Here is a 23,489-nt window from a genome sequence, read left to right as displayed (position 1 = left end):
AGCATTTTATTGTTGTTGTCGTTTTTTTTTTTTTTTTTGTATATTCATAGAGTTGCGCAGTTGTCACTATCAGCTAGTTTTAGAATATTTTCATCACCCCCAAAAGAAACCTCATGCCCAATGGCAGTCACTCCCCATCCCCCTCCCACTCCCAAACCCTGGCAATCACTAATGTACTTTCAGTCTTGAAAGACATTCCTATTGAAGTCATTTAATCCTACATACCATGGCTAACACCGCTCTCTTACATGATGTGTTCTAATTCACCTCATGCTCCACCCATATTCTTTCCCTCTATTCTCATGTCAGCCACTATATCTCCAGCATTAGGAGGAAGCCACATTGAGAAATGCCAGAATAACCTGCCCAGCGAGTGGACAAAGCTGGAATTCAGATTTCTTCTTTCTATAAACCTAAGCTGAGGTCTAAATGCAAGTGGCTAAAGTTTTGAGTTCAGATTGGCTGTACCAAATAGTAATGAAACCTGCTGGTACAATGGTGGCTGGGCTTGGCCTGGGCTCCTTGGCTGGCGTGAGGCTACAGGACAGTAGCGGAGGCAAGGCTGAAGGGAGGCCACCCTCCGCAGGTGATGAAATCCAGCAAGCCAGCAAACCAGAGAACTGGCTGCTCATCTACTGCTCCCTGTGTCTACACTGCAGGGCTACCACCCAAGTTAGCCCCACCCATGAGCATAATAAGGACCAGTATGGGAACTGGGGACTCCCTTCTCTCTGCCCCAAACAGGACTCTGGTGTGAAGAGGCCCCTCCCCTAACACTCCACTTACCTGCCCTCCTCTCCCTTCAACTCTTCCTGGAGCAGGGCTCCTCATGCTGGCTTGCACCACAGAGGCACCAGAAGGAGAAACTTCAACACACAGTCACCTGTGCCCCACCTCCAGAGACCTGTCTGAGCTTGCTTGCTGGGAGAGAGGCCCATCCATGTTAGGGAACATTTGCTGGAGGCATCTGTTGGAGAAGCTGAGTAAGCCTGTCAGGCTGTGGGGCACAAGATGCCATTTTCCAAAAAAAAAGTGGCTGGGGTGATGTGGGAAACAAAGGCAGAGGAAATATAGATAAAATCAAATGTCCTCATAACCTGCAGCTCATTTACAAATACTTGAGGCAGGCAGAGTATAAATTCCTCCAGGAAGCTCCCAATTGTCTTAATGTTAATGCCTTGCTAGAGGGAAAAACCATCTTGCTTTGACAATAGCAAGGCCTCAGGTTTCCTGAGTCATCTTTCAGCATACGGAAATCCTTCTGAAATTTCCCTAATCTTTACTCTCCCCAACCCCAAAGTATATAATCAACTGTTCCTCATAATCCAGGGGCTGCAGGGAGCAGCAGCTCTTTCTGCCTATGGGTCCTGTCCCATGCTTTAACAAAACCACCATTTTGCACGGAAGATGTCTCAAGAATTCTTTTTTGGCCATTCACTCTGGACCCCACCAAACCTTACCTATATTAAAAAACTACAGCAGGGGTGCTAAATCAGCTAAGGGATGGGCATGGAGGTGGTGCAGGTACTGGAAGGAAGGAAGGAGCCAGTCAGCACATGGATATGCTACCCTTCATTGATCACTAACTCCTCACACCTGAAAGGGGATGTTACCCTTCATTGACCACTAACTCCTTACACCTGAAAGTTATCATTGCCCACATGGAGATTTCTACCAGCCTGGCTTTTTGTTATCTTCTCTTTTCCTAATAAAAGTACTTCCCCTTTCTTTGAGGCTTTCATCTCTGGAGCTGTTCCTCCTTTTATGCCACATTTCTAGAAAGAGTAGTGAAAAAATAGAAGTCCTTTTCTATCTCCTGCAATCTGGACTCTGCCCCACTTGGTCTATGCTCCAATGGTGTGGCCTTCCCGTTCCTTACATTACCACTGGAGTGTGGCATGCAGATCTTCCAAATGTCCTTGCTATGCCTCCACTATTGTACATTGCCTTTGTAACCACACCCCTATCACACCCAAGGATGCTTGCTTCTAATTGTGGGGTTACGGTCTTTATTCCTTTCCTTTTTTCCCAAGCCTTCCATCCCACGTTCCTGGGCCCCTTCCCTGAATTCATACATGACCTCGAGGCAGAGGGTCCTCAAATCCATATCTTTAGCTCATACTTTAGCACCCTAAAGTCCTGGTTCACTCCATCTGAGGCACTTACCAGCTCCTCAAATTCAGGAAACCTCAAAACTCAATCTTCCTTCCTTCTATGGCTTCTTCTAATACACATACTGTAGACAAATCACCCTCCCCTTTAAACTGGACCTCCCTCCCCTGGACACATTTGTGTTCTCACCTTTACCTCTATCCTGATCCTTTTACCTCCTTGCTCTATGGTATTATCTGTAACAGTAGTATTAACAATAGCAGCAATGACCATAATAGTGGCAAATATTAATTAAGCATGCATTGAAAGCTATCCGTGTATTAAACTGACTAAAACTTTGCACCAAGGGCTCGAGGGGGTAAAGTTAACTAGATTGCCCAAGGTTATCTAGCTAGAAAATGTGGGCTCCTACCAGCCTCAGCACTGAACTGGACTTGTTTAAATCCCAATGACAAAGTAGTTCCTAGAGGGCAGGACTCAGAGCTGCTGTCTTAGGGTTCAGTCTCTTTCAATGTTAACCCAACCCAAGAGCAGGTAACAAAAGTATGAGAAGAGTCATCAGAGCATGGCAGCAGTGCATCTTTTAGGGTCTTTGGAGGAACCCCCACAGAAGAGAAGACAGACCATAAGAGAGGAGTATAGTCTTTGGTGAAGGGTGTTTATTCATTGTCTTTGGTAGAGTCAACCACCCCAAATTACCTCATAAGCAAAAACGTGCATAGAATATTCCCCTTAGAAGATGCCTTTGCCACCCTTCAACATGATTATTTCAGGGTCTTTGGAAACCCAGCATCTGCTCCATTTAGCTGATGTGGTCCTGGAGATTCACAGTGGTGCTGAGAATGGTGCCATGTGTGAAGTCTGGGGGACAACGGGGCTGTGGGCCTACAGAAGATGGCCCGGAGGGCTATGGGTCAGGGGAAAATCTATAGTAGCCAGTTACATATGAGTAGTTAAGTATTCTCCTATATTTTATACACTATATTTTAACATTTTTCTTAACAAGTTTTATCCTCTTTTAACTGGTTCCGTTAAGGGGTGATCTAACATTGTCCAAGTTCTGATCTTCAGGCATGGATCAGCGATTTCACTGGGTGACTGGGTCATCTCTTGGCAGCACACACATTTTACTCTTTACTAACACTTTTCATTCACTGATCACCCTGTAGTATGACAGGAAGTTGACTGTATATGGGGTACATGCAACAATGCTGGATGTGCCAGTGAACCCAAAGATTCAAACATACACTGAAAGGTCTTAGAAATGGAATGCACTTCGAGAAACAGAATATCCTGCCTCACCCCATATTCTGTGGGGGACCACTCTGTGCCTGGACCATTAAGCAGTAGACTGGTCAGCTCACATGTCAAGCAGGAAAGCTGGCAGAGAGAAGGCGTCAAATTCTCCACATAAGGGGCACTTGGGAGGCTCAAGTGAGCATCTACCTTTAGCTCAGGTCATGATCCTGGGGTCTTGGGAGCGAGTCCCACATTGGGCTCCCTGCAAGGAGCCTGCTTTTTCCCTCTATGTCTCTGCCTCTCTCTGTGTTTTTTATGAATAAACAAATAAAATCTAAAAAAAAAAAAATTCTCCACACAAGAGAACTGGGAGAGCAGAGTAAGGCCCAGAGATTACCCAGCAAGTTAGGGTAGGTCAAACCTGAAGTCCTTCATGTTCTTGCACACACACTCATTCTCTGTGAGGCTGCTGCCAACAGGTCTGGCACCCAACTCAGCAACTCCATGCTGACACTCCCTCTTCTCTCCCGTTTTCTTTTCCTGGAAGCCAAATGACTACACACACACACACACACACACACACACACCCCACAATTATAATTAAAACTTCCAAATAAGTATGAAAGTAGAGAGACTAGCATATATATTTCCCATGTACCCACATCCCAGCTTCAGCAGGTACCAACATATGCCAATCCTATGTCATTTATCTACCTTTTTTGTCTTTCCATTTTGGAGCAAGGGATTAAACTATTTGACACTTATATATATTCTACTTACTTTGGTTGTTTATTGTCCCTCTTTTCTCCTAACTAGAATGAAATAAACACGAAGGCAGCATTTTTTTTTTCCACTATTCAGTTCACTGCATTACTCTCAGAGCCCCTCCACAACAGGGCCTATCATGCAGCAGAGACTCAACAAATACTTGGTGACTGAGTACCTAAGTGAACGAATGAGTGTGCTTCCACACAGGCTCCTCCTGAGTGGCCTGCATGCTTCCATTTAGTGGGGCCATGTGTAGTCAACCATACTTCCCTTGTTCCCCTCAACTTTCCAGGCCCAGCTAGCAGAAGGAAAAGCAGTAATTATTCATCACAGGTAGTGTGGGCAAGTTTCTATTGCTGACAGGATCTTACAAACCAGTCCAATAAGCAACCAAGAAAGTTCAGAAATGGGCAGCATTCCTAAAAGGCTACACAATGTGGCAAAGAATATTAAATGTATATTTTTGAACTATGTGTATATAGATATGTACATGTAGATGTGTATGTATATATATATATCGTATATATATAATATATACAGTATTATGTACATATTATATATACTATATATATCCTATATATTTATGTGTGTGTGTGTGTGTAAGAGCAAGATCAAGCATATGTATAATACTCACATGCAACCACGAAACCTAGTCAGGTCGTTGTTTGGCTTCTCACACTCGATTACACTGGTGAACATCAAAGGATTAAATTCGGAGACCTATAACAAAAGCATGCATACATTAGAGAAATCTGGGCTCAGACTATTGCATTCTAAAAGGCACTTACTCTTCTGTTTCACATCCTCATGGGGCAAAATCTGGGCTCAGACTATTGCATTCTAAAAGGCACTTACTCTTCTGTTTCACATCCTCGTGGGGCAGGGAAATTTCATGGAAGGAGTCTGCCCAATAACCCTCTGCAATAACCTTCTGCAGAATGCCAATATGCACTCAGAGCTTAGCTCATGCTTTCTCATTTTTATACTGAATGATAACTGATCATTATAGAATGTAATAGCAATTAGTAGAACAGTACTGGTGAGTAAGTGAGCTGGAAAGGATTATTGCTCTAATGAAAATAAGAGAATATGAGATAACCACAAAGGAAGCCACTAATGATTGAAAGGGATAAATGACTATTTTGAAACAGACCAGCATCTTCCAATTTCCTATACAGATTTAAAGAAGCAAATTCCATCTGGAAAATAGGAACTTACAATAAAATGACATTTCCCCAATGTGCACTAAAAATTTTGCATAGATACTTAATGAAATACATTTAAAAAACCAAAGTGTAAGCCAATAATTTCTTTATTATTCTACTTGATGAAAAATGGCAGCTCACTACAAAGTCTATCATTGAGAATTCTGCCACTGAGAGATGTAACAGTGTCATAAACTATATGACCAGATCAGGAGTAGAGAGAAGTAGAGGGGAGGGAGAGGGGAGGAAGAAAACCAGAGGGAAGTGCAGGGAATAGACCTTTAGTATAAATAACTATCATTAATGAATTCTTTAAAAAATTAGCTCTCACTGCTCAGGCTTGTCATTGTCTTTTCTCTACTAACTGTCACAACATGGTGAAAAATTGAACTGCCTTTGCTCACACAAGTAAATCCATCAAAAAAAGTGCAAGTGGTTAAAAATCACAGCAATGGCATATACACTGTTAATACCACCCCAGGTGATTATTACTCTACCACAACAGTGTAGTTTCCAGCACAGAATACAGCCATAAAGGTAATTATTCAAATGTCAGTTCTTACTGTTTTCCAGTGCATCGTGTAGATTAAAAAGAGAACTCACTGGATAATAGTAGCTTAATTCAATAGTTGAAATTAAAATGCCATTTTAAAAGGCTCATCTTGAAGTTAAATTAGCCATCAGCCCTGCTCCCCGTGAACTGAAATGGCCTCTGGCTCTATTTCTAGAGTGAGGCTATGTTTCAAGCTGCCTTGTGTTCATTTAAAGCCATGTGAAATATCTTGAAGCCAGTTGGTTGCCTTTTCCAAGGCAGATATCTGCAGGTGCAGTATCAAGGATAGCCACGAAGGGCCTGAGTTCCACAGCACGCAGGATTATTCTTGGCAGACAAGGAGGGTGCACTTAAAATACTATCTCTGTTTGTTATTCTTTCTCTCTAAAAAAAATGTAATGTGAGCGGCTCAGAAATGGTAGGACATTCCATCTCTGGATTTCAGCGCTGCATTCTTAATGTTCCATCAATAACAATGTGCCTTGGGGAATGTATACGTCCAGGGCACAGGTTACCTGGTTTCATCTGCCTCATCTGGAATTGGGGAGAATTTTGAGGATTTTTAGAATTGGAGGGATCTTCAGAGATTGTGATAATTGGATTGTGTAACCACCATTATCCCTGCCCACACCCCAGAATTCATATGTTGAAGTCCTAACCCCCAGAACCTCATAATGTGACCATATTTGACATAGTATCTTTAAGGAGATCATTAAGTTAAAATGAGGTCATTAGGGTGACCCCTAATATAATTTGACTGGTATCCTCATGAGAGGAAATTTGGAAAAAGACACAAACTGAAGGACAATCATAAAAAGAAAAAGGGAGGAGATGTGGCCAAGGAGGGGTTTCTCAGAGAAACCAACCCTGTGGAAGTGGGTTACAGTTCTTATAGTTCTGGAAGCCGGGAAGTGAAATTCTGTTGTTTAAGCCACTTAAGTCTATGGTATTTTGTTATGGCAGCCCTAGCACACTAATATAGAGACCACCTTTAAGATTCTCACTTAAAAGAGATTTCACATCCAGAGCACACTTTTTAGATGGGAAAATTCTAGTTATATTGATTGTTTCTGAGTAAACTAACAACATAATAATATCCCATTTAATAAATATATTATCTCCCCATTCACTCATCTACCCATCTGCTTCATTTCAAACCGGCCTCAAGGTCATGCCTTCAACACCATCAGCCACCAAACTTTTGCCAACCCTGCCACCTGGAGCATGGACAGAGTAAAAGGATGCCAGCCCACCCTTCCATTCTGAGCTTGCTAATTCCATTAAAAAAAATATCCAGATACATAGTTGGAGAAGAGGAAAGTGTAGCTGATAATAACAGTTGCACAACAATGTGAATAAAATTAATGCCACAGAACTATACACTTAAAATGGTTACAATGATAAACTGTTTTATATACTTTATCATGACAAAAAGTTTTTTTTTAAAAAAAGCATATATAAACATACATTGAGAATTGACTATGATGAAACGAATTACTCATCAAGTAGAACACAGCCCAGAAACCCAGGGATTTCAATAAAAATATGGAAAGCACCATGTTGTGTAAGTAATTCTTGGAGGCACAACTGCACCATAACATCTGCATCACCAATTACAATTTTTTGATAGCTTGCTAAACATCAGGCCTTGTGCTAAGTGCTATTCACCACCATTCATGACAGGGTTGATTTTCATGCCACCTTTAATTTAGGGTGATGAAGGACCATTCCTAAGGTCATGCCCAAGGTCAAGAGGCCTTCAAGTAACTGACGGCAGTTCCTCAGCCTCCCAGACATCCAGCTCAGCCACTGACACTGAGACTATTCTGCTTTACCAGGAAAAGATGACACTATGTTTAACAAGCCAGAAAGTGTATAATTAATTCTACAGAAAATTTCAAAGATATTTAGACGTATCTTCAAGTTTTAATATTTTTAAAAACATGCTTCCAATTAAATATATCTTGGTCTGATTGCTGATAGCCACCTCCTTCCCATCTTTGGCAATGCCTGTAGATGTGGAGCTCCCAGAGTTCACTCAAAAATGGAGTAAAGAAAATCAGGAGGCTTGGGATTAGCCCTTGCTCTGCAGTCTAATAGATATGAGCCTTTTAACAAGTCAAGAGAGAGCTTTCAGACTTGGATCTCCAAGGTCTCAGGAGCCCTACAAATCAACAATTCCACAGAATGCAGAGGTGATTCTCATTCACTGCCATGCTTGTGACAGCCTCAGTCCTGGGAGGTGCTGCAGAAGCATCATTACCTATAAGAGTGCTCTTGTACATGCAGGTCCTCACACTGAAGCTGCTGGCCCTCTCCAGCACCACCACAGCATGCTGAACATCTCAGGCCAAGCGTAGCTGATGACATTCCAAACAAGTACCTTACTGGAAATAAAATGCTCATACTTTCTGCTGCTATACTCTGAATATTTCTCCAACTTCTTAGACAAAGGGATTTGATCTTACCTGAAAAGGAGGAGGCAGAGCAGTGATACGAGAGAGAGAGTTCTGCCCTTGAACTTGCATTTTTGTTCAAAACTGCAGCAGCCAAGAGCATTATGAACCAAGTCACTCCAGGAAATGGTCCATCCTTCAGATGCCCAGTGCTCACCTCACCCTTATGCTCAGCAACCACCCCCATGCAGGTATCTCTCTCTGCAGGTGCTGTGTCCCCCTGTTCAACCACATGGGGGAGGCATGACGCCTAATTGAGCAGTACCCAGACTATTCACTAAATGGAAGGCTTGGTTCACGGGGGATACTCTGTTACCAATCTTATAGTTCACATTTGCACTAAATGAATTCCTGTTTAGTAAAAGTGAAAGTGCACTTCCTCCACCCTAAAACATAAGCAGTGATATCTAAAAGAATATTTTCAGTCCATTAAAGTAGACACAATTATATTTTATCATAAGAAGAGTGAAATGAACCAGTTGACACTGCTTTGAAAATGGGATAAGCACATTTTCCAGAGACCCCACCAGCTCTCCATGTACAGATTTCAGAGTGAGGCTGTCTGTCTTGGTCTCTGGATGACATGGTGCCAAAGAAGCCTGGTGAGAGAATGTACAGAGAGCAACAAGCAGTGACAAGACACAGAGAACTCCTATGTTCCTTCTGTCCTGAAAATGTCCTTTGTGCCATCTGTCATGATGCTCCTGGTTACAAGGGACTCAGGATTTTCCCTCTACTTCCAGCCTCAACATCACCACCCCACATTGGCCTTCAAATGCTAATTACCCTGGGCACCTGGGTGGCTCAACTGGTTGAGCATCCAAGTCTTGTTTCTGGTTCAGGTCATGATCTCAGGGTGGTGAGACTCAGCCCCAAGTCAGGCTCCCCACTCAGGGGGGAGTCTGCTTCTCTTCCTCCCCTTTCTTTCTGCAACGCGCCCCCCCCCCCAACATGCACTCACACTCTCTCTATATATATAAAATAAATACATCTTTACAAAAAACTTTTACAAAGGCCGATTACTCTGTATTAGCTGCTGCCATACAGAATGAAATTCACATCCAATACAGCAGCCAGGCTCTGCCCAGGATTGGCTGCCACCCCTCCCACCTCCTATTCCTGCCACTTGGGATGTCCTGGAGAGGCTCAGACCTTTCTGCATGGCTTCCTTCGCCCTCCCACACTCCTCCACTTGCTTAACTGCCTCCTGCATTTCAAGAAGTGACAGCCTCCTGCCCTAGGTAGGATAGGCAGGTGCCATTGCTTTGAGCTTGCTGACTTCATCCATGCCTCGCTAGACTTCTGGTTCTCTGAGAACAGGACCTTTATCCCCTCCAGACTAGTACAGAGCCTGATGTACACATGGCCCAGGGGGATGGGTGCTTATTTTGCAAGGATCTCATATACTACAAATTTCCAAATAGACCTAGCGTTCCATGCTGGGCTCTTGGGGCCTAGAACCTCTTCCTGCCTGGTGTTCCCTCATCTGATGCTAAGAGGCTGGTAGGGCTTCTCTGTATTTCAGAAACTCAGTCCCTCTCTGGTACAAATGCATTTCATTTAGTAGCAATGTAAAAGAATTTCTTCACAGTCTTTAATCTAGCTGCTTATTTATTAACAAAGGGTGGACAGTATCTGAATTAACTTAGGCAAAGCATTTTACCCTACATTAATGGAATAATTACTCTAACTTTTGTTCTGCATTTTTAATCCAATTTGTATTTACCACATAGCTTTCAGTGCTGTGGAATTCAAAGGAAGGTGGATAGCCCAATACTGCAGAAGCAGATGAATGAATGAATGAATTTACTCACTTACTACAAACGTTGTATTGCCAAATAAATATATTTTCAAATAGTTAACCTGAAATGGGAAAGAAATAGTCTGTCTTGTCCACCAATGTGTCCCCTTGGCACACAGTCGGTATTTAATCAATCAAAAAATAAAAGTCTCAATGAAATTGTAGGCATTCTGGCACTGGTAGCAGGAGATATCAAACATTTAAGGAGCCTTAAATCAAAGTAATCTCTCTTCTAATCACTTTCATAGACTCATTGTTTCACTGGGAGTTTATGCCTTGATACAAATGATCATAAAACACATTTAAATAACCATTTACTCTATGGTTGCAGTAGTTGTGACTGTTATCCAATGTGTCCTAAATATAGAAGTGCTTAGGTAGGCTGGTGCCGTAGCCCATGATGAAGCACTGGATGTAGTGCAACTCATGACAGTTTCTCTAATAACTGCCACACTCCTTCCTGCTGCCACCGTCCTCTCTAGGGAAACAAAGCTGACTAGGAAGGACCATGGGAGGGGCATAAGGGCCTCAGCAAGCCTTACAGGAGGCTTCTGGAAGCTCAAAGCTTTTGACAGTGCATACAAAAACTGATCAAGGGGTATCTAATTTGCTGCCTTCTTTTTCTAATTGCAAATTTTCCTGTCCTAACTACAAGAATCAGGTGGCCCTCTCTTTGTTTGAAAGTAGAAAGCCAGCCTTATCCTCTTTGACTCTGACTTGAAAGTGGAGGAGCAACCCCTCCCTTCCTTTCCCTGCCTTTTCATCCTTTGTTCCTTGCCTCCTTGCTGTTTCATACTCAAAAAGCCCTCAAGGTTTAGTTTAGATGGTGGCAAAATTCAAAGGCCCAGAGTTCTGGGTTTGAGCCTAACTTCTCAAAATCAAAACACTTTCTTTCTCTCACAGCTACAAATGCTTCTTGCTGCCTTCATGGGCTGTGATTGCCAGCAGAGCTCCACGTTTTCTTTTATCAAATGCGTTAAGAGTATCTAAGGACAGGCTATGCAACCAGACAGCAAGCAGCAGGAGTTGTTTTATAGAAAACCAACTTCAAAACCTAAATGAGAGTTGTATTTTAAAATAGCCCTCTTAAAAGAATCTGTACTTGATCTAACAAGGTGCCACTGTACACAATATGTCTATAGCAATGCTGCTGAGCTAAATTTGCACTGCTAGGTTACAAGTCAGCCTGTCTCATAGCCATGAACCTCTTTGTCCTTCTTCCATCACTACAGGTGGGCATAATAGAATTTGCAAAGACAGGGCTGTGGGTATAAACCCATCAAGTTTTGGGGATCACTAAACAGACATCCTAACTGGAGATAAGGTGCTCTCCTCTCACCAGGCAGCACAGAAAGAACTAGAGACATCTATAATGAAGTAACCTCTGAGGGCGAGTCCCAGTGGTAACCATGTAGGAAAAAGTCATACAGCTACTGTTAAGAATAAAATCAGGATGGAAGACTTAAAAAAGAAGAGGTCAGTGAAGAAGTCCTTGCATTACCCTAGGGAATGACTCCGAGACCAAAATGACAGCAGGATTGTGAATGCTAAAGCACAACCAGATTAGCTCAGTCCTCAGATTCAAAAGGAAGATTGTCCAGCATTAAGGACTACGCAATTGGGACCAAACATCAGCTTGACAGCAAAAAGAAATATTGGGGAAATATTATAAACACCTTCACAAAGGTACCAGCAATTTAACAAGAAGGTAAAGAATAATCAAACCAAGATTCAATAAAGACAAAAAGTCCAGGGAGTTGAGACTGATCTTTGGGGCCTCTTTTCTTTTCTTTTTTTAAAATTTTTATTTATGTATGATAGTCACACACACACACACACACACACAGAGAGAGAGAGAGGCAGAGACACAGGCAGAGGGAGAAGCAGGCTCCATGGGGCCTCTTTTCTCTCACAGTAGTCTACAGTTTCTGAAAGAGGTAGTTCAGAAATTGAGCAAAATTAGAGAAAATGTTTTAGAACCTCAACTAGCTTCCTATTGCTGCCATAACAAATTACTATAAACTTGGTGGCTTAAAATGATGTAAATATGTGACAGTTCTAGAGGTCAAAGGTTGGAAATAGGTCTCACTGGGCTAAAAGTGATGCATTCCTTCCAAAGGTTGCAAGAGAGAATCCATTGCCTTGCTTTTTCCAGCTTCCAGAGGCAGCCCATACTCCTGGACTTAGGGCTCCTTTCATTTTCAAAGTTAGCAGCAGGGAAACCAAGTCTTTTTTACACTGTATCACTGTGTACTCTTTCTTCTGCCTCCAAAGCCTCTTGTGATGATACTAGGCCCACCTCAATAATTCAGGATAATTAGGAATAATCTACCTCAAGGACCTTGATTATATTTCCCTTTGTCATGTAATATTACCTATTCTCAGGTTCGGAGAGTTAAGACACTGCCAGCTTCTAAGGGTTATTATTCTGCCTCCCATTGAACTCACCAACAGAAGGGCCTGATTGATAAACAGCTATGCCTTTTTAGAGGACCATGAACAACTGAACTGCAAAGAAAGAGTGAACTAAAAGAGTGAGCCTTTGTAGAAACTGCCACCCAAGCTTAAAATCAATTGGGTGACTCAGAATATCTCTACCCCTAAAATTGGATGAAAGCAATTCTGGATTGCTAGAACCTACAGATACCGGAACAAAATGAACAAAAGTCCTTTCTTAATGAAAAAAAAAAAAAAAAAAAAAAGGTAATCCTAGGCTTCACATTATTTATAAAAAACATAAATTTCCAGAGTGCTTGGATTGCTCAGTCAGTTAAACGTCCAATTCTTGGTTTTGGGTCAGGTCATGACTTGATTGGGATTGAGCCCCACATAAACTCTACACTCAGCAGACAGTCCCTGTGAAGATTATTCTCTCCCTCTGTCCCTCCCCCCACTCTCTTGCTCTCTAATAAATAAATAAATCTTTAAAAACAACAACAAATTTCCACGTAAAACTTCATACATGTACTCAAAGATAGGCACAAGAAGAAATAAGGCATCATGCAAAAAGAACCAACGCAAATAAGAATAGGAATAGGCTTATAGGAACTTTAAGTTATGATAATAACTGTATGTATGGTAATACATGCTTGCCATGATCAGGAAGCTAAAGATATTTTGGAAGAGTCAGAAACCTTAAAATGTGACCTGAGAAGTTTGGAAAAAACAAAACAAAACAAACCAACAACCTCCCCTCAAAACAAAACAAAAAAATTAGACCTGAAAAAAATCAAATTGCAAACTGAATGAATGGTTTAATAGCATATTTGGTAACCTGAAGAAAAAAAAAACTATTAAACTAGAAGAAAGGTCAGAAAAATTGTTTAGAATAAAGCACAGGGAGACCAAAATGTGGGAAACACAGCAGAGGGGGCAAAAGACAGAGAAGACTGAGAGGAAAGGCCAGTACATACATTTCTGGAGCCCCAGATATGAAGAAGAGAAAGAATTATGCAGGACCAATATTTGAAGAAGTAATAGCTGAGAATATCTGATTAAAAAAGCACCTACTCACAGATCCAAAAACCTGAAATGGGATAAATAGAGGGAAATTTTACCTAAGCACATGACATGAAAATGCTGAAAACCAAAAATGAAATCTTAAAAGGAAATTGAGAGCATTTGATACTGGTAAAACAGAACTAAATACTAAAACAAAAGACTAAATAGTGTTCTCCAAAGAGAAGGAAAAATGGCTCTGACCAAATGGTAAGAAGCAGAAAAGAATAAAGAGCAACAAAAATGGCCAATTATGAGGGTAAATATGAATGTGTGTTGTCTTAAATAATGATGATGTCTTAGGGGGTTCAAAAACAGCTACAATTATGACACATGACTACAAGAGCATATTAAGTTAGGGAATAAAAAAGAATTTTTTTTAAAGTCCTTGCATTATCTAGGAAAACAAAAATTAATGCGTATTAGATATGGATAAGTCAAAGATGCATGTTGTAATCACTAATGTAACAACTACAATGAGAGTAAAAGAGTGGGGGACGCCTGGGTGGCTCAGTGGTTGAGCATCTGCCTTCCGCTCAGGGCATGATCCTGTCGGGATCAAGTCTCACATTGGGTTCCCTGCGAAGAGCCTGCTTCTCCCCCTGCCTATGTCTCTGCCTCTCTCTGTGCCTCTCATGAATAAGTAAATAAAATCTTAAAAAAAAAAAGAGAGAAGAGAGTAAAGGAAGAATAATCTCTTGATCTAAAAGAAGGCAAAAATATAAAAGAAAAGAAGGCAGACATGGACAGAAAAAGAGAAACAAACCAGCCAGAAAAACAAAAATGAAAGAAGCTTCCTACTCAAATATACCAATATTAACATTAAAAGTAAATCAAATAGAATCATGAAGTGAAAATAAAGACTGTCAGAATTAAAAAAACAACAACAAAATGAGGCTTATCAGAAATAAACCTAAAAACTTAAAAATATTTCTAAAAATATAAAAAAAAAACCAAAGAACAACGTGAAAAGACAAAAGGGCTTATCTGACAAAGACTAACACAAAGAAACCTAGTATACCTGTATTAATATTAGCCAAAGTATTTTTAAATCAAAAAGCATTTCTATATATAAAAAGGGTTAATATGAAATGACAAAAAGTTTTATTCACTAGAAAAATAAATCAACATCTTAAAGGCCATATACAAAAGACCCATAGCTAATAACATCCTGTGCGGGAAAAACTGAGAGTCTTTCCCCTAAGATCAGGAACACAACAGGGACGTCCACTCTCACCACTGTTATTCAACACAGTACTAGGAGTCTTGCCCTCAGCAATCAGAAAACAAAAAGAAATAAAAGGCATCCAAATCAGTAATAATTAAGAGGTCAAACCTTCAATATTTGCAGATGACATGATACTCTGTATAGAAAACCTGAAAGATTCCACCAAAAACTAACAGAACTAATTCATGAACTCAGCAAAGTCACAGGATATAAATTGAACATACAGAAATCTGGCATTTCTATACACCAATAATGAAGCAGAAAAAGAAATCAAGGAATAGATTCCTCCCATTTGCAACTGCACCAAAACCAATATGATACCTAGTAATAAACCTAACTAAAGAGGTAAAAGATCTATACTCTGAAAACTACAGAACACTGATTAAAGAAATCGAAGAGGATCCAAGGAAATGGAAATGCATTCCGTGCTCATGGACTAGAAGAACAAACACTGTTAAAATGTTTATACTACCCAAAGTAATCTACAATGCAATTGCTATCAAAGTACCACCACCATTTTTCACTGAGCTTGAATAAACAATCCTAAAATTTGTATGGAACCACAAAAGATCCTGATAGGCAAAGCAATCCTGAAAAAGAAAAACAAAGCTAGAGGTATTACAATCCCCGACTTCAAGCTATATTACAAAGCTGTAATCATTAAGACAGTGTGGTACTGGCACAAAAACAGACTCATAGATCAATGGAACAGCACAGAGAATCCAGAAATGGACCCACAACTCTATCTAAGGTCAACTAATCTTTGACAAAACAAGAAAGAATATCCAATGGAAAAAAAACAGTCTCTTTAATAAATTGTGTTAGGAAAACTAGATAGCCACATTCAGAAGAATGAAATGGGGCCACTTTCTTACATCATACACAAAAATAAATTCAAAATGGATGAAAGACCTAACTGTGAGACAGGAAACCATCAAAACCCTAGAGGAGAGAACACAGGCCAAAACCTCTTTAACCTCAGCCATAGCAACTTCTTATTAAACACGTTGTCAGAGACAAGGGAAACAAAAGTAAAAATGAACTATTGGGACTTCATCAAGATAAAAGCTTCTGCACAACAAAGGAAACAGTCAACAAAAATAGGCAACCTACAGAATGAGAGAAGATATCTGCAAACAACATATCATATAAAGGGCTAGTATCTAAAATCTACGAAGAACTTATCATACTCAACATCCAAAAAACAAATAATCTAGTTACAAATGGGCAGAAGACATGAATAGACACTTATCCAAAGAAGATACCCAGATGACTAGCAGACACATGAAAAGATGCTCAACATCATACATTATCAGGGAGATACAAACCAAACCATGATGATATACTACCTTGTACCTGTCAGAATAGCTAAAATTAACAACACAATAAACAACAGGTGTTGGCGAGAATGTGGAGAAAGGGGAACATTCTTGCATTGTTGGTGGGAATGCAAACTGGTGCAGTCACTCTGGAGAACAGTATGGAGGTTCCTCAAAACATTAAAAATAGAGCTACTCTACAACCCAGGAATTGCGCTACTAGATATTTAACCAAAGAATACAAACATACAGATTCGAAGGGGTACACACAGCCTTATGTTTATAGCAGCATTATCAACAACTGCCAAACTATGGAGAGAGCCCAAATGTCCATAGACTGATGAACAGATAAATAAGATGTAGTGTGTACACACACACACACACACACACAGACACACACACACTGGAATATTACTCAGCCATCAAAGAGCAAAATCTTGTCATTTGCAAAGACATGAATGGAGCCAGAGTATATTATGTTAAGTGAAATAAGTCTGAGAAAGACACATACCATATGATCTCACTCATCTATGGAATTTAAAAAAACAAAATAGATGAACATATGGGAAGGGAAGAGAATGGGAGAGAGAGAAATAAATCATAAAAGACTCTTAACAATAGAGAACAAACTAAGGGTGGATGGAGGGAAGAAGGTGGGGGGATGGGATAGCTGCATGAAAGGTACTAAGGAGGTCCCTTTTTTTTAAGATTTTATTTATTTATTTATGAGAGACACAGAAGGGGGGAGCAGAGACACAGGCAGAGGGAGATGCAGGCTCCAGGCAAGGAGCCTGATGTGGGACTTGATCCCAGATCTCCAGGATCACACCCTGGGATGAAGGTGGCACTAAACCGCTGAGCCACCCCGGCTGCCCCAAGGAGGGCACTTTTTGTGATGAATACTGGGTGTTGTAAATAACTACTGAATCACTGAATTCTACTTCAGAAACTAATATTACACTGTATGTTAACTAAGTAAAATTTAAATTATAAATAAAGGAAAATAAAAATACTTCTAAATTTACATCTTCTAATAACTTCAAATTATAGCTTGCAAAAATTAATGGAAACGTATGAGACACAATGAAATCCACAATCTTAATCAGGGGATTTTACTATCCTTTCTTATTATTTGGTAGAACAAATAGTCAAAACAACCAGAAAGGTACAGAAAATTTGAACATCACTTTTAACAAATTTAACCTGATGGACATATATAAAAACTGTACTCAACAACTATAGGATAGTCTTTTCAAGGGCACTCACAACATTTAGAAATACTGATCATATTCTGAGCCATAAAGCAAGTAATCAATTTCAAAAACATAATTCATATAGAACTTAATTAAACTAGAATTAAAAAAATAAGAAAATTTTTTTAAAAACCCATTTGCTCTGAAATTATGGAATACAATTCTAAAGGGTCAAAGAAAAAAGTCACAAGACAAACTGGGACATGTATTTATGAAAATTATATTAAATAGAATATGTATCAATCTGTGGGATAGTGCTTGCTTTTAGGGAAATTAAGAGCCTATTTGCATATATCAAAATATTAAATGATAAATTTAACAAAGTAGGCATTTGTTTCAAAATGAGAACACAGTAAATGAAATCTAAAAAAAAGTTAAAGGAATAATAAAATAACCCAAGAAAAAAACCAAATATAACAACTAACCCACCCTAGAAAGGCAGAGCTTGAAAAAAATGACTACAAATGATAAGCAACTGAAATAAAAAAGAAGATATTACTATAGATTCTATCTATAACTATTAAAAAGTTAAGAGTATTATATGAATAATTATATGCCAATAAATTTGAAAATTTAAAAAGGATTACTAGAGAAATACAAATTATTATAATTTACAGTAAAAAGATACACTTTATAGTTATTTACCTTTATTTTTTTAATTTTTATTTTTTAAAGATTTTATTTATTTATTCATGAGATACAGAGAGAGAGAGAGAGGCAGAGACACAGGCAGAGGGAGAAGCAGGCTCCCTGCAGGAGCCTGAGGTGGGACTCAATCCCGGGTCTCCAGGATCAGGCCCTGGGCCCAAGGTGGCGCTAACCCGCTGAGCCACCCAGGCTGCCCTAGTTATTTAACTTTAAATAAATTGAAAGATCACTTAATTCTTTCCTCAAAGAAAATTTCAAATTCAGTTGTTACCAATTAATTTTACTAAATATATTAGGTTTGAAATTTATGAATGTTGTATGAAGCCAATATGAACTTGATATAAAAACCTAAAAACATTTTAAAAACAAAATTACAAGCTTACCTCATTTATGAAAATATTCTTAATAAAACATTAGCAAACTAAGCCCAGCTATATATTAAAAGACAATATATTAGAAAGTGGATGCAATCCAAGAATTCAAAGTTGGTAAAAAAAAAATCAGTGTAATAAGCCATATAACCCCAAAAGGAAAAAAATAAATCATTTGATCACCTCAACTGAAGCAGAAAATACATTTAATACAATTAAACATCTCTTCATGATAATGCTTCCTTGCTAGGGAAGAAGAAAAAAAAAAAGGGATCATCCTTAGTCTGTAAAATATATTCAGCTATAGCCTAATGAAATATAGTATATAATGGTAAAATGTTCAAATTTTTCCCTTTAAGATTTGTATTTGGGGTGTCTAGGTGGCTTAGTCAGGTAAGCATCCATCTTGATCAGCTCAGGTCATGATCTCAGGGTCATGTGATTGAGGCCCACTTCGGGCTTCATGCTGGGCCCCACTGTCCCTTCCCCCCTAAAAAAAAAAAGATTGGTATCAGGGACAGAATAACTGATATCATCGTTTCTATTCAAGACTGAATTGGAGGTTCTTGCCATTGCAACTGGGTAAGAAAAAGAACCAAAACTATAATTGAAAAAGTAGAAATAATGCCATCATCATTTGCAAACAAAATGACTATATATGTAAAAAATCTCAAATAAGCCTTCATAAAACTTGTCAGAATTAATAAATGGGTTTAGATTTCTGGATATAAGATCATCTACCATATTTCTATAGATTGTATATGCAAACATACATACATGCATACATATATATGTGTGCATGTGTGTGTATATTACATTTACTGCTTTGAAAATGCACATACATATTACATTTATATACACATTATAACAAGCTTACAAAATCATTTTGTAGGAATAAATCTAACAAGAATGTTCAAGTTCTTTATGTTGAAATTACAGAGTATTATTCAGAGAAATTAAAGGAAATACAATTAAGGGAGGATATATATATATATATACATATATATAAATATAAACATATATATTTATGATTTAGGAGATTCAAAATTATAACTATCAACTGCTTTCTCTCCAAACTTACCTATATATTCAATACCATTACAATAAAAATCCCAACATCTTTGGGAACTAGACAAGTTCATTCCCCCAAAAATGGAAAGGTAAATGACCAAAAATAGCAGATACTTTTGAAAAGAATAGCAAAGTGAGAGGAAGATCTCTACCATGTATTAAGGCTTAATCAGAAAGCCAGAGTAGTTAAAACTGTAGTACTGGTATAAGGTTAGAGAAATAAACAGAAGAGAATAGGAGTCCTCCAGAGTCATGAATATATACGGTCACCTGATTTATGATAAGATGGCATAACTCTAGGAAAAGGATATCTTTCCAATAAATGATTTGGGGATAAATGGATATTTACATGGGGAAAGGAAATGAAACTTAATCTCATCTACAACAATCAATCCAGGTGGTCCTAACTGTGAAAGGAAAAACTATGAAGCTTTTAGAAAATTATCTTCATGATACCAGAATAAGGGAAGATTTATTAAATAGGCCTCCAGAGGAATTAATCATAAAGAAAAAGACCAATAAATTATCATATAGAACTATTAATAAGTTACCTTCATCAAAGGACACCATAAAGAGGGTGGAAAGGCAAGCCACAGAATAGAAGTAAATATCTGCACAGGACTTTGATAAGAGAGTATATAAAGAATTCCTAGAAAATAATTACAAAAAGATAGCTAACCTAGTGGAAAATTAGATAAAGGACATGAATAGGGATGTTACAAAAGACAGAATCTATGTGAGAAAAAAAATTTAAAGGTGTTCAATATCCTTGGTAATTAGAAAAATACAAATTAAACTACAATGAGATACTTCTACATATCCATCATATGACTACAATAAAAAAAAAAAGTACTGAGTACTAATGAGGAACTGGTACAAAGTAACTCTTACATATCAGTATTGAGTTCAACCCCTTTGGATGACTGGCACTGCCTATTTAAATAAAAAAAGGTGTGAGGGGCACCTGGGTGGCTCAGTGGTTGAGTGTCTGCCTTCCGCTCAGAGCGTGATCTTGGGGTCCAGGGATTGAGTCCTGCATTAGGCTCCCTGCAGGGAGTCTGCTTCTACCTCTGTGTATGTCTCTGCCTGTCTCTCTGTGTGTCATGAATAAATAAATAAAATTAAAGGAAAAAAAGAAATAAAAAAGATGTGGAAGTAGAGTGGCCCCTCCCTTTATTAATCACAGAGATCATTATGGGTGAATTAGTGTTTCTGGTCCCTTCACCTTTACACTATGGTTCTGGTTCCTGGAGGAGGAAAATGGGAGTGGAATGAATTAAATTTCCACTAGGAAACCATTCCATTACCTAAAGCCATAGTTACTATCTGTCATAGTTCAGGAACTCCTGAAAATCATGAATATAGAAGGTTGCCACTACATCACTAGGACAGGGAGAAGCATGTTTGAAATTTAGAGAATTTGCTAGGTCATCCCTGGTGCTTTCATAACTGGTGGCAATGAATGCACAGCTGTAGCAACCATCACCAACAAGAGGGCACAGTGGGGTCTGGGTCACCCCACCAAGCAGACCTAGACCAGATGGGCTGGTTGAGGTGGAGGGAACCTGAAATAGGTGGCAGAGGAGAGTGATCATGTATATTAATTATGGCCTCAGGACCAACAATTGTCTTATTTTAATTTTTCAAAAGAGACTCTAATGGCTTCCACTTAGAAATACTGATTGCTTACACCAAATCCTTTTCTCAGTGTGCTTCAAGACAACAATATGAATGACAGGGGTTTAAAAAAATTTTAAAAAAAGCTCAAGTAGAGGGAAGAAGAGATACCATTTGTTAACAGACTCCTGTTTCCCTACTTTCTCTTTGCACTCCCCATTCCTATCATACCCTATTTCTTTTTTTTTTTTTAATTTTTAAATTTATTTATGATAGTCACAGAGAGAGAGAGAGAGAGAGAGAGAGAGAGAGAGAGGCAGATACATAGGCAGAGGGAGAAGCAGGCTCCATGCACCGGGAGCCCGACGTGGGATTCGATCCCGGGTCTCCAGGATCACGCCCTGGGCCAAAGGCAGGCGCCAAACCGCTGCGCCACCCAGGGATCCCCATACCCTATTTCTAAGTTAATTTCAGAACACATGGCTTCTATCATTTTTGTCCCATGCTCCACTCAGTGGCTCCTGCTCCCTAATAAATGAGGTATAAATGTCTCTACCTGACATCATTGCTTTGACAAAATGGTCCCCAACTGACCTTTTCTCCAGAAGTTTTGCCTGCTGCCATCTTCCATCTGTACAATAATCCACCTGGAGAACTCACTCTTTTCTATACACACCCAAGGCTTACTTGAAACCTTGTTCTTATTGAAGCTGTGTCCTATGCCAGGGAACGTTCTTTCAAGTGTTCCAATGTCCATATATCTCCTTAAGAGAAATAATGAGTGTGAAACTCTGCCAATTGTAAAGTACTATTCAAATGTGAAGTTTTTCTATACTAATGAAAGTATAGAGTCAATCAAAGAGTCACCTTTCAGGACTCTTAAATGTCATCTTCTACATGAAACAATTTTCTTCTATCCTTAACTTCTGAGTTCTCTTCCATCAAACTTCTAAGAGTTTTACTAACCCCTGCTTGGATGAAAGCAGTCTACGTACTTAACACTCCCCTGTGACTAAATGTTGTGAAGGCAGGCCCATCCTTGTCATGGGCATTCTCCTTGCAGACCTAAGTGCTTTGCTAGGAGAAGAGGTTGAGCATCCATAACTGAGTGAATTGAAAGACAAGTACAATATTGATGAGAAAAGCAGCCTCAACAAGGAAAGATTTCAAAACATAAAATTCAGGACTACAACTGCTGACAAAGATTTAGTAACAGAGACTGGACTTAATCTACAGTTAGAAATAATGAAAAATAGACAAAATATATAGAACAAACACATTCAAGACACTGAACATTTGGACAGTAACACCTGAGAGGGAAACAAAGGATGTGATCCCTACATTCTCCCCAGATTACTGCTTTGAAAGACATTACAGGCCATGACAGAGGGAATGGGAACCCCATTGGCTGATTTCTCCAGTGAAGGAGCTGGACCCAAGAGTTTCAGTACAGAGCTGTAGTCTTTAGTATAGAGTACCAGACAGAAGTGCACAGAGAACCCCCGAAACCTTTACACAGTTCCCCTTGAGTATCCAGCAAAGATGACAAACACATGCATGTGAAAGAGTGACTACAGATGGGCAAGAATAATCTAAGGATTAGAAGGAGCTCTATTCTGGGTTCACACGCATCCTGCAACAGTGCCTGTTCCCAGGAAGCAGACTAGGAAAAGCCATAATTCAGGGACACTGGTGGACTACTCAGAATGGAAAATAATCAGCTCTAGTTGAGTACTGCTTAAATTACACTTAACAAACCAAACCATTTTCAGATACACAAGGGAAACTCAAGCTTAAGAATATTTATGAAAACACAAAAAGGGGCAGCACCCAATAATGAAAAATCCAAATATCTGGCAGGATAATAAAACCCATCAAGAGAAAAATTTAAAAAGTTAAAACTGATTCAAAAGAGATATGGATGTTAGAATTAGCAGAAGATGACATTAAAAGAGGAATTATAACTAGATTTCCTATGATCAAAATATAAGGAGGGATGGGGAAGTTTAGAAAAAGACACAAATTGAACTTCTAGTTATAAAAACTATAATGTTGGAGATGAATAATAAACCAGATGAGATGAATACCAGATTAAAAATTGCAAAAGAAAAGATGAACTTGGATTTTTTAAAAGTTTTATTTATTTGAGAGAGAGGAAAAGAGACACACACACTCACACACACAGAGAGAGAGAGCAAGCACACACATGCATGAGTGGGAGGAAGGTTAGAGGAAGAACATCTTCAAGCAGACTCCTTGTTGAGCATGGAGCCAGGAAGGGCTCAATCACACAACTCCTGAGATCATGACCTGAGCCAAAACCAAGAATTGGACATTTAACTGACAGAGC

General features: G+C 39.2%; 1 protein-coding gene across 1 annotated transcript in view; it reads right to left on the bottom strand.

The window, feature by feature from the left end:
- The window catches only part of ATP10A (ATPase phospholipid transporting 10A (putative)), a 190,708-nt gene that overhangs the window by 52,768 nt on the left and 114,451 nt on the right, over positions 1-23,489 (bottom strand). Inside the window, 1 exon segment of the mRNA XM_077868486.1 lies at positions 4,754-4,839. Coding sequence (XP_077724612.1) covers positions 4,754-4,839 — 86 coding nt within the window.

Source organism: Canis aureus, chromosome 2 (assembly GCF_053574225.1).
Source record: "Canis aureus isolate CA01 chromosome 2, VMU_Caureus_v.1.0, whole genome shotgun sequence".
NCBI lineage: Eukaryota > Metazoa > Chordata > Mammalia > Carnivora > Canidae > Canis > Canis aureus.
The sequence above is the reverse complement of the archived record's forward strand: the minus strand, read 5'-3'. Positions and strand labels throughout refer to the sequence as shown.